Source organism: Amblyraja radiata, chromosome 3 (genome assembly GCF_010909765.2).
Source record: "Amblyraja radiata isolate CabotCenter1 chromosome 3, sAmbRad1.1.pri, whole genome shotgun sequence".
NCBI lineage: Eukaryota > Metazoa > Chordata > Chondrichthyes > Rajiformes > Rajidae > Amblyraja > Amblyraja radiata.
Window position 1 is genome coordinate 126,015,791 of NC_045958.1, and position 12,325 is coordinate 126,028,115.

Genomic DNA, 12,325 nt, shown 5'->3' on the forward strand with positions numbered 1-12,325 from the left:
CCTCCACCGCCCTCTGAGGCAGAGAATTCCACAGACTCACCACTCTCTGTGAGAAAAAGTGTTTCCTCTTCTCCGTTCTAAATGGCTTACCCCTTATTCTTAAACTATGGCCCCTGGATCTGGACTCCCCCAACATTTTGTAGGTTCATTGGCTTTGGTATAGTGTGTGGTATGGTGGACACATAGGCATTGCCTGGCATCAGGTGTGGGATGGTGTACACACAGGCAGTGCCTGGCATCTGGGGTATGATGGTGTACACAGGCAGTGCCTGGCATCAGGTGTGGTATGGTGGACACACAGGCAGTGCCTGGCATCTGTGCCTGGCATCAGTGAATCACGACCACACCACAACGAGCCATGAGGCTGGAGGAGGTGGTTCACTGATGAACCCCAGCAGCCCAGCCGTCCACTCTGTCCCAACACCGCTGATTATTCCTCACTCACGGCGTGGGCTGAGGCACTGCGGGGAAGGGTGAGGGTGGTAGGGAAGGCAATCGCTAGGTGGATGGACAGGAGACTCTGTGGCAGTGAGCGGGAGTCTCGGATGGTGTTACCATGTGGTGTAGGAAGGAACAGCAGATGCTGGTTCACAGGAGATGCATCTTGTCTCATGCATTTAAATAGACACCAGAGAGGGTCTCTGGAGTTTGTGGAATTCTCTGCCTCAGGGCGGTGGAGGCAGGTTCTCTGGATGCTTTCAAGAGAGAGCTAGATAGGGCTCTTAAAAATAGCGGAGTCAGGGGATATGGGGAGAAGGCAGGAACGGGGTACTGATTGGGGATGATCAGCCATGATCACATTGAATGGCGGTGCTGGCTCGAAGGGCCGAATGGCCTACTCCTGCACCTATTGTGTATTGTCTATTGTCTCCATCTTTCAAAGTATTCTTTTCTTTCCAATTCAAAAGAATCTTAATCCTCAAATTAATGTAGCAGAGGTCACTAAAGCTGACCTGTGTTCAGTTTTTATGTTGAATTGAACAACTGCTTTCAGAGTTAGATTCATTTAGTTTTAGTGAATAGGAAGGAACTGCAGATGCTGACTTAAAGCAAAGATAGACACAAAATGCTGGAGTAACTCAGCGGGGCAGGCAGCACCTCTGGAGAGAAGGAATGGGTGATGTTTCGGGTCGAGACCCTTCTTCAGACTGCTAGAGGGTTTCGACCTAAAACGTCACCTATTCCTTTTCTCCAGTTGCTTCCTGAGCGGCTGAGTTGTCCAACCTTTTTTGTGTCTCTGCGGTGAGATCTATCTTGGCGGGGCCATGGGGAGAGGTTTAGGTTCTGTGTTATTGTTACGTGTACCAAGTTACAATAAAAATCTTTGTTTTAAATGCTATAAAAATCAGATCAGATAACACCATACCTAATTACAATCACTTCAAACTCCAGTCCAATAGGTGGAGCAAAGGGGAAGATACAGAGTGCAGAATATAGAGTGCAGAATCTCAGCATTGTAACGCATCAGTTCCACAGACAAAGTCCAATGTCCGCAATGGGGTAGAGGTGAATCGGACAGTACCCTAGCTTATGGAAGGGCCGTTCAGAAGCCTGATAACAGAGGGGAAGAAGCTGTTCCTGAGTCTGGTGGTGTGCGCTTTCAAGCTTATGTACATTCCCTCCAAACCTGTCCTATCCATGTACCTGTCTGACTGTTTCATAAACCTTGCGATAGTCCCAGCCTCAACTACCTCCTCTGGCAGCTTGTTCCACACACCCACCACCCTTTGTGTGAAAAAGTTACCCCTCAGATTCCTATTAAATGTTTTCTCTTTCACCTTAAACCTATGTCCTCTGGTCCTCGATTCCCCTACTCTGGGCAAGAGACTCTGTGCCTCTACCCGATCTATTCCTCTCATGATATTATACAGCGCTATAAGATCACCCCTCATCCTCCTGCGCTCCATGGAATAGTCCCAGCCTACTCAATGTAGACTAGAATAGAGTTCCTGCCCATGTTCAACTTCCCAAAATGCAACACCTCACACTTCTCCGTATTAAATTCCATCAACCATTCCTCCGCCCACCTGGCCAATCGATCCAGATCCTGCTGCAATCGTTCACAACCATCTTCACTATCTGCAAAACCACTCACTTTTGTATCATCAGCAAACTTGCTAATCTTGCCCTGTATGTTCTCATCCAAATTATTGATGTAGATGACAAACAGTAACGGGCCCAGCACCGAACCCTGAGAAACACCGCTAGTCACAGGCCTCCAGTCCGAGAAGCAACCTTCCATCATCACCCTCTGCTTCCTTCCATGGAGCCAATTTGCTATCCATTCAGCTCTCATTGGATCACCATGGGATCTAACTTTCACACAGAGATGGAGAGGGAGAGATAGATCAGCCATGATTGAATGGCAGAGGAGACTTGATGGGCCGAATGGCCTAAGCCTGCTCCACGAACGTATGAACTTTTGAAAACAGAACCACTATAATGGGAAACAGGTCAGTAGATTGTCAAAGATTCAATGTGTTGTGAGATGGACTGATTCAGCATTCAGTAAGCGGGCTGTTCTGGCTGGTTTGGGGAGGATTGATGCCAGAACATGACTGGGTATGTACATCCCGGCCAAAAATATTCTCCCGGACTCCAAATGGAAAAGTCATTATCCAATCCCCAGAGAGCCCAGTGTATGAGTCAGAGTGGAGAACTCACTGAAAGTAAACTTCCCCCTTGCACTTCTGCCCTTGTGAACCATGGCCGTCAAACCCGTCTCCACCCCAGTCCAACGTCATGTTTGTCCTGGCAACATGGTTGTTGGTGTAGAAAGTGTAGAAAGTGAAACGCAGTCAGATTCAGTGAAGCATTGCCAATATCAATTCTGCAAAACCAGGCATGGTGTAGTGATGGAGAGCTAAACTAAACTGACTAACTCAGCTCCGGAACCACCATTGTACCAGGAGTGAAGTTTACTATCTCTCCTGCCTTCACTTAGAGGGTGGTCACTAAATGCCAGAGTAACAGGTAGCATCTCTGGAGAGAAGGAATGGGTGACGTTTCGGGTACAAACCCTCCATCAGTCATCTCAACCCAAAACGTCACCTATCCATGTTCCCCACAGATGCTGCCTGACCCGCTGAGTTACTCCAGCACTCTGTGAAACGTCACCTATCCATGTTCCCCACAGATGCTGCCTGACCCGCTGAGTTACTCCAGCACTCTGTGAAACGTCGCCTATCCATGTTCTCCACAGATGCTGCCTGACCCGCTGAGTTACTCCAGCACTCTGTGAAACGTCACCTATCCATGTTCCCCACAGATGCTGCCTGACCCGCTGAGTTACTCCAGCACTCTGTGAAACGTCGCCTATCCATGTTCTCCACAGATGCTGCCTGACCCGCTGAGTTACTCCAGCACTCGGTGTCTATGTTCAGTAAATAGCTTTGTTTGGCATCCTATCCAATCAGATCAGATAATATCATACATAAATACAATCACTTCAAACTCCAGTGCAATAGGTGGAGCAAAGGGGAAGATACAGAGTGCAGAATATAGTTCTCAGCATTGTAGCGCATCAGTTCCAGAGACAAAGTCCAATGTCCGCAATGGGGTAGAGGTGAATCGGACATAGGGCTGCCAACATTCTCACTCCCAAATAGGGGACAAATGGACAAAATGCGGGACAAATTCCTGACGGCAATTCGTTGACCGACTCAGTGAATGATGAGTTGGCCCGGGTGCTGGACTGCACACAAAGCCCAGCCGGCGGGCCAGCTGAGCAGTTTTGGCCCGGGCCGCGCAACGTCATGCGCAAAGTCCAGCACCCCATCCAACTCATGAACCGATGATCGGCCATGAGAAGGAGTGGCGGTGGTGGTGTCGGCGGTAAGCGAAGGTCCGAAGGTCGGGCAGCTGGCTGGGCTGCCGATCGACGGGGCCACGGGCGAGGCGCTGCTGCTGCTGCTGCACTCCATGGGCTGCACTACGTTGGGACGGATGAGGCGGGGCCGGACGCGGCGCTCCGACCCGACAGTCCCCTCGATCCGAGTAGTAGCGGTCAAATACGGGACAAGGGCAGTCCCGTACGGGACAAACCAATTTAGCCCAATATACATAGAAACATATAAAATAGGTGCAGGAGTAGGCCATTCGGCCCTTCGAGCCTGCACCGCCATTCGATATGATCATGGCTGATCATCCAACTCAGTATCCCATCCCTGCCTTCTCTCCATACCCCCTGATCCCTTTAGCCACAAGGGCCACATCTAACTCCCTCTTCAATATAGCCAATGAACTGGCCTCAACCACCTTCTGTGGCAGAGAATTCCACAGACTCACCACTCTCTGTGTAAAAAATGATCTTCTCATCTCGGTCCTAAAATACTTCCCTCTTATCCTTAAACTGTGGCCCCTAGTTCTGGACTTCCCCAACATCGGGAATAATCTTCCTGCATCTAGCCTGTCCAACCCCTTAAGAATTTTGTAAGTTTCTATAAGATCCCCCCTCAATCTTCTGAATTCTAGCGTGTACAAGCCGAGTCTATCCAGTCTTTCTTCATATGAAAGTCCTGCCATCCCAGGAATCAGTCTGGTGAACCTTCTCTGTACTCCCTCTATGGCAAGAATGTCTTTCCTCAGATTGGGAAACCAAAACTGTACGCATTACTCCAGGTGTGGTCTCACCAAGACCCTGTACAACTGCAGTAGAACCTCCCTGCTCTTATACTCAAATCCTTTTGCTATGAATGCTAACATACCATTTGCTTTCTTCACTGCCTGCTGCACCTGCATTCCTACTTTCAATGACTGGTGTACCATGACACCCAGGTCTCGTTGCATCTCCCCTTTTCCTAATCGGCCACCATTCAGATAATAGTCTACTTTGCTGTTTTTGCCACCAAAGTGGATAACCTCACACTTATCCACATTATACTGCATCTGTCATGCATTTGCCCACTCACCCAACCTATCCAAGTCACCTTGCAGCCTCCTAGCATCCTCCTCACAGCTAACGCTGCCCCCCAGCTTTGTGTCATTCACAAACTTGGAGATGTTGCATTCAATTCCCTCATCCAGATCATTAATATATATTATAAATAGCTGGGGTCCCAGCACTGAGCCTTGCGGTACCCCACTAGTCACTGCCTGCCATTCTGAAAAGGACCCGTTTACTCCTACTCTTTGCTTCCTGTCTGCCAGCCAGTTCTCTATCCACATCAATACTGAACCCCCAATACTGTGTGCTTTAAATTTGTATACTAATCTCTTATGTGGGACCTTGTCGAAAGCCTTTTGAAAGTCCAGATATAACACATCCACTGGTTCTCCCTTATCCACTCTACTAGTTACATCCTCGAAAAATTCTATAAGATTCATCAGACATGATTTACCTTTCATAAATCCATGCTGACTTTGTCCAATGATTTCACCACTTTCCAAATGTGCTGCTATCCCATCTTTCAAAACTGACTCCAGAATTTTCCCCACTACCGACGTTAGACTAACTGGTCTGTAATTCCCTGTTTTCTCTCTCCCTCCCTTTTTAAAAAGTGGGGTTACATTAGCTACCCTCCAGTCCTTAGGAACTACTCCAGAATCTAAAGAGTTTTGAAAAATTATCACTAATGCGGGATGGTGTATACGGGATGTCCCGGCTAATACGGGACAGTTGGCAACCCTAATCGGACAGTACCCTAACTTATGGAAGGACCGTTCAGAAGCCTAATAACAGAGGGGAAGAAGCTGTTCCTTAGTCTGGTGGTGCGCGCTTTCAAGCTTCTGTGCTTTCTGCCGGATGGGAGCGGGGAGAAGCAGGAATGACCGGGGTGGGACAGGGACAAGTCTTTGATGATGTCGGCTGCTTTCCCAAGCCAGCGGGAAGTGTAGATGGAGTCAATGGTGGGGAGTGTGGTCTGTGTGATGGACTGGGCTACATCTACAATGGTGGGGAGTGTGGTCTGTGTGATGGACTGGGCTACATCTACAATGGTGGGGAGTGTGGTCTGTGTGATGGACTGGGCTACATCTACAATGGTGGGGAGTGTGGTCTGTGTGATGGACTGGGCTACATCTACAATGGTGGGGAGTGTGGTCTGTGTGATGGACTGGGCTATATCCACAACTCTCTGCAGTTTCTTGTGGTCTTGGGCAGAGCTGTTCCCAAGCTGTGATGCAAGCAGTCAGTCTGCTTTCTAAATGTCTGAAATGGCTTCCCTTAGTTTCTATTTCTGTTCACTGAACGTTAACTCAAGGGATGTGGAGTCCATCACTGTATGAACCGCAGGGTTACAGAGGTCAGGCACAGAGGTTGATGAGACAAATGTTAAACATTGCAGCAGGATCTGGATCGATTGGCCAGGTGGGCGGAGGAATGGTTGATGGAATTTAATACAGAGAAGTGTGAGGTGTTGCATTTTGGGAAGCCGAACAAGGACAGAACCTACATAGTGAATGGTCGGCCTCTGGGTAGTGTTGTAGAGCAGAGGGATCTAGAAATTGGTTCCTTGAAGGTGGAGTCGCAGGTAGATAAGGTGGTCAAAAAGGCTTTTGGCACATTGGCCCTCATCAGCCAGAGTGTTGAGTCTAGAAGTTGGGAGGTCATGTTGCAGTTGTATAAGACATTGGTGAGGTTGCATTTAGAATATTGTGTTCAGTTCTGGGCACCATGTTTTAGGAAAGATATTGTCAATTTTGAAAGGGTGCAGAGAAGATTTACGAGGATGTTGCCGGGACTAGAGGGTGTGAGCTACAGGGAGAGGTTGAGCAGGCTGGGACTCTATTCTTTGGAGCACAGGAGGATGAGGAATGATCGTATGGAGGTGTATAAGATCATGAGAGGAATAGATCGGGTAGGTGCACAGAGTCACTTGCCACACCCCAATTTGGCCAGGATGAGGGGTAGATCAACATGTCCCATCTACACTAGTCCCATCCATCCGCGTTTGGCTCATATCCCTGTAAATCTGTGCTCTCCATGTGCCCACCACCCTCGGTGTGGATGAAGTTGCCCCTCATGTTCCCATGACAATATTGTGGGGGAAATGGGTGGGTCACGGGGGAGAGAGGGAGGAAGGAAGGGGTGGGTTGTAGTCAGTCACCTAAACTTGGAGAATTCACAGCCTTGGGTCTGTGAAGGGAAATTCCTTCTCTTCCGGATGCCTTTTATTCAATTAAAATTCAGGAACTCCACAGAGACCATTACTTATAGAAACTTTGTTTTATTTTTAAGTTGCATGTTTATTTAGCTGCTTGGATTTAATTTCCTGAGCTGCCACATAAGATCTGAATTCATAGATTAATTGAGAACGGAACCAGTTCCCTAGGAGTTTGGAGTCTGTAACAAACCTCACGCTAATCCAACACCAATTCAGTGCACGCCAAATCATTGGGTATTGGAGTCAGGAAGTCATGATGCAGCTCTGTAGGACTTTGGTCAGGCTGAACTTGGAGAATTGCGTGCAGTTCCGGTCGCCCCTATTATAGGAAGGATGGGAAGGCTTTGGAGAGGGTGTAGAGGGGGTTTACCAGAACAATGCCGGGATTACAAAGATTTAGCCACTGGCTGAGGTTGAACAGACTTGGTTGTGGAATGCAGGAGCATGAGGGCTGATCTTTTCGAGGTGCACAAAATCTTGAGAGGAATAGATCGGGTAGACGCACACAGTCTCTTGCCCAGAGTAGAGGAATCAAAGACCAGGTTTAAGGTGAGAGGGGCAAGATTTAACAGGAGCCTGGGGAGTAACATTTTCACACAGAGGGTGGTGGGTGAATGGAATGAGCTGCTAGAGGCAAGGACTATCAAACATTGAGACAGGTACATGGAGAGGACAGGTTTAGAGGGAAACGGGCCGAATGCAGGCAGGTGGGACATGTAGATGGGGCATGTTGGTCGGTGTGGGCAAGTTGGGCTATAGGGCATATGCACAGGTGATGGCCACCACACTATAAACATTTCAGTCGGGCTGCAACACAGGAGCATTGACACAGGAGCACATGATCATTTAATACGAGAGAGATAGAAGGGGAGATGTGAGGAGGAATTGGTCTAAAATAAGCAGAAAATGTCCACAGGTTAAACGGAATCAGTGTAGTGAGCACATGCACGTACAATGGGCTGGATTTGTACAATGGGCAATGATGTCATTGAGTTATACAACATGGGAACTATCAAACTAAAAATCATAACTTGCTGGTCAGGCATCCTATGTTTCTATTTCCTTAATCACGTGAAAACTTTACACACAAGGGCCTTTCTCTACGCTGCACCACTCTATGACAAGAAACCACAGATGCTGATTCACAAAAAAAGACACAGAGTGCTGGAGTAACTCAGCGGGTCAGGCAGCATCTGTGGAGAACATGGATAGGTGACGTTTCACAGAGTGCTGGAGTAACTCAGCGGGTCAGGCAGCATCTGTGGAGAACATGGATAGGTGACGTCCGGTTCTGAACCCTTCTTCAGTCAGACTGACTTTAGATGGGGAATAAAGCTGGAGGAGAAGTGGGAGGGGGTGGGAACCAAAGCCTGGAGATTGACAGGTGTATGAGGTCAATAGACAATGGTTGCAGGAGTAGGCCATTCGGCCATTCGAGCCAGCACCGCCATTCAATGTGATCATGGCTGATCATCCACAATCAGTACCCCGTTCCTGCCTTCTCCCCATATCCCCTGACTCCGCTATCTTTAAGAGCCCTATCTAGCTCTCTCTTGAAAGCATCCAGAGAACCCGCCTCCACCGCCCTCTGAGGCAGAGAATTCCACAGACTCACAACTCTCTGTGTGAAAAAGTGTTTCCTCATCTCCGTTCTAAATGGTTTAATCCTTACTCTTAAAGGTCAGGAGGGATTAGATTGGACGATGTTTGGACAAAGGCCAGAGGTGACGACACAAGGTGTGAGACGAGGAGAGGGTGGGAGTGAAATGTGAAGCTGGAGGAAGGAATGTAGGTGTTAGTGGGCCAGGGGGGGCGAGGAAAGGGCGAGGCTGGCAAGTTTGTTCAGCTGAAGATAGTTTATCAGTGACTGGAACATTCCGTAGATGGGGCTGACTAAATTACAGAGAGACACTTTACAATTTCAAGTACAGGTCCACCACTGAGTTTCCGGCAACTGGTGATCAGGCTCCTCCTTTGGCCCGGACAAAATTATGAGAACGCGCTTGAAATCCCCCCCCCCCCCCCCCCCCCCGACAACGTGTCCGCCAGGCCGGGAGAGGTGGTCGATCCCGACCTCACCGGGAGTTCCGCGCTGACCTCGACCTCACCGGGAGTTCCGCGGCCAGTCGGCGGGTGGGATTTTCCCCCCCTCCCCCCCTGCGGCTGGGACTCTGGAACTCCGGCCCGGTTGCGGCCGGCAAATCCGTTCCCGTAGCCGACTCCCACGGACAACTACGCGGGGCCCGTGTGTCTCGGGCCCTCGGCGGCCTAGACGGAACGTTCTGGTACCGTTGGACACCCTCAGAGGCCCTGACCCCTATTGTTCCGACACAGTGGGCAATCCCAGAAGGTTCTGGAAGCAAGGGTGCAGGGTAATCGGTGGTGGGCCTGTATTTCATGGTCAGGCCCGGCGGGCCGGCGCAGACGGGTTAGTTAGAGAGCGGGACTTACTTTTCAGGATCTCGGGGTTGTAGAAGGAGGCGGCGTAGACGACTGGCTCCTCTGAGGCGGTGCTGAGCCCAGCACCCCGGTACTGGGGATGTCCACCCTGGGACTGGCATCGCAGCATCTTCCAGTGCTCCGGGTAAAAGATGGCCATCAGCTCGTCAACGCTGGACACTGAACGTAGCTGCTGCTCCAGCTCTCTGTTCCTACGGCCCTGGAGGACAGGGGGGGGGGGGGGGCAACATGAGAGAGCTGCGGTTAGGCGGGCAACTGCCCACATTCACCCACCTAGAGCCACACACGGTGAGAAACCACTGTGGTGGTGCAGCGGGTAGAGTTGCTGCCTCACAGCGCCACAGACCCGGGTCCCATCCTGACTACAGGTGCTGTCTGTACGGAGTTTGTCCCGTCTCCCCGTGACCACGTGGGTTTTCTCCGGGTGCTCTGGTTTCCTCCCACACTCCAAAGACATGCGGGTTTCTTGGTTAATTGACTTCGGTAAAAATTATAAATTGGCCAAAGTGTGTAGGATAGCGTTAGTGTGCGGGGATCGCTAGTCAGTGTCGACTCAGTGGGCCTGTGCTGAGGTACAGTGAAAAGCTTTTGTTGCGTGCTAACCAGTCAGCGGAAAGACAATACATGATTACAATTGAGGTCCAGTGTACAGATACAGGATAAAGGAATAACATTTAGTGCAAGATAAAGTCAGTAAAGCCCGATCTAAGATATCCATGTGGGATTTCCCCGAGTTCTCCATTGTCCTTCAACACTCCAAAGATGTGAAGATTGGCTTCTCTAGATTGTAGGATGCTGCTAGTGTACGGGAGATTGTTGGTTGGCAGGGACTCCTTGGGTTAAAGGTATATCACTGAACTATACTTAAGGTGCTGGAGTAACTCAGCGGGTCAGGCAGCATCTGTGGAGAACATGGATAGGTGACGTTTCACAGAGTGCTGGAGTAACTCAGTGGGTCAGGCAGCATCTGTGGAGAACATGGATAGGTGACGTTTCACAGAGTGCTGGAGTAACTCAGTGGGTCAGGCAGTATCTGTGGAGAACATGGATAGGTGACGTTTCACAGAGTGCTGGAGTAACTCAGCGGGTCAGGCAGCATCTGTGAAGAACATGGATAGTGACGTTTCACAGAGTGCTGGAGTAACTCAGCGGGTCAGGCAGCATCTATGGAGCGAAGGAAGAGGTGACGTTTCGGGTTGAGACCCTTCTTCAAACAGGCCATTGGTGTCGAGGTGACAACGTTATACAGACAATGAAGCTCACCAGGACGACAGTTGGATGATGGGCGGGGGGGGGGGGGGATGGAGAGAGAGGGGATGAAGTCAATGTTGATACTGCTGGGGTGTGGACAGGCCGGGCTGGCTGACACAGTGACAGTTTTCACTGCACGCTCTCTGCATTCACACGGGAAGCAGAGTGCACAGGAAATGGTTGACATTCACACTCGTTGTTGCAATCAGTCGGTAATTAACCAATCTGACGCTCAGTGACGTTACCAGAACTGGGCTGTGAAATGAGCAGAACAGAACCTGAGCCCAAACACTTCAACTCGCCCTCCCGTTCCCACACTGACCTTTCTGTCCTGGGCCTCCTCCACTGTCAGAATGAGGAAATAGGCGACGTTCGAAAAGCGTTTCGGCCCGAAACGTTGTCTATTTCCTTCACCCCATAGATGCTGCCGCACCCGCTGAGTTCCTCCAGCATTTTTGTCTACCTTATAATTATTATTGTCATGAAAAGCTTCGGTTTTGCGTGCTACAGGTCAGATATACCATACATAGATACAATCGAGCCAAACTCAAGCGCAATAGGTAGATCAAAGGGGAAGATACAGAGTGCAGAATATAGTTCTCAGCATTGTAGCATCGTATCACAGCAGCTTGTCGATGGATGGCATCAAGTTATTTAAATGTGCTTGGATTGTTTCGGGGGAAGTTTATTCTAGAAACAAGACATTGTTGGCGAGGCCACATTGTGTCCAGTTTTGGGCACCATGTTATAGGGAAGAGGTGGTTAAGCTGAAAGGGGTACAGAGAAGATTCACGAGGATGTTGCCAGGACCAGAGGGCCTGAGCTACAGGGAGAGGTTGAGTAGGCTGGGACTCTATTCCGTGGAGCGCAGGAGGATGAGGGGTGAACTTACAGAGGAGTACAAGATCACGAGAGGAATAGATCGGGTAGACGCCCAGATATTTTCACCCAGAGTAGAGGAATCGAGAACCAGAGGACATAGGTTTAAGGTGGGGGGGGGGGGGAAAGATTTAATGTTCTCAATGCCAACTTTCATTCACCCTTATGTGGGAAGGAACTGCAGATGCTGGTTTAAAGTGAAGACAGACACAAAAAGCTGGAGTAACTCAGCGGGTCAGACAGCATCTCTGGAGAGAAGGAATGGGTGAAGATCACCTATACTTCTTCTTCATTGATCCTTACTCGTTATGGTAGTGGCAGGGAGATAGTTGCAGAAGTTCCGAGAGTCACGTTTTATAGATCAGGGATGGTCTGGTCTGGTCTGGTCAGGGATGGTCTGGTCAGGGATGGTCAAGGGTGGTCTGGTCAGGGATGGTCTGGTCAGGGATGGTCAAGGGTGGTCTGGTCAGGGATGGTCTGGTCAGGGATGGTCTGGTCTGGTCAGGGATGGTCTGGTCAGGGATGGTCTGGTCAGGGATGGTCTGGTCAGGGGTGGTCTGGTCTGGTCAGGGATGGTCTGGTCTGGTCAGCGTGGCTCTTTGTAGGGACCTCCTGACTCACTAACTTGACTG

General features: G+C 49.8%; 1 protein-coding gene across 1 annotated transcript in view; it reads right to left on the bottom strand.

Annotated features, from left to right (window-relative positions):
• The window catches only part of vegfc (vascular endothelial growth factor C), a 95,889-nt gene that overhangs the window by 28,593 nt on the left and 54,971 nt on the right, over positions 1-12,325 (bottom strand). The window contains exon 2 of the mRNA XM_033018755.1: positions 9,555-9,762. Coding sequence (XP_032874646.1) covers positions 9,555-9,762 — 208 coding nt within the window. The remainder of the gene's footprint in view (positions 1-9,554; positions 9,763-12,325) is intronic.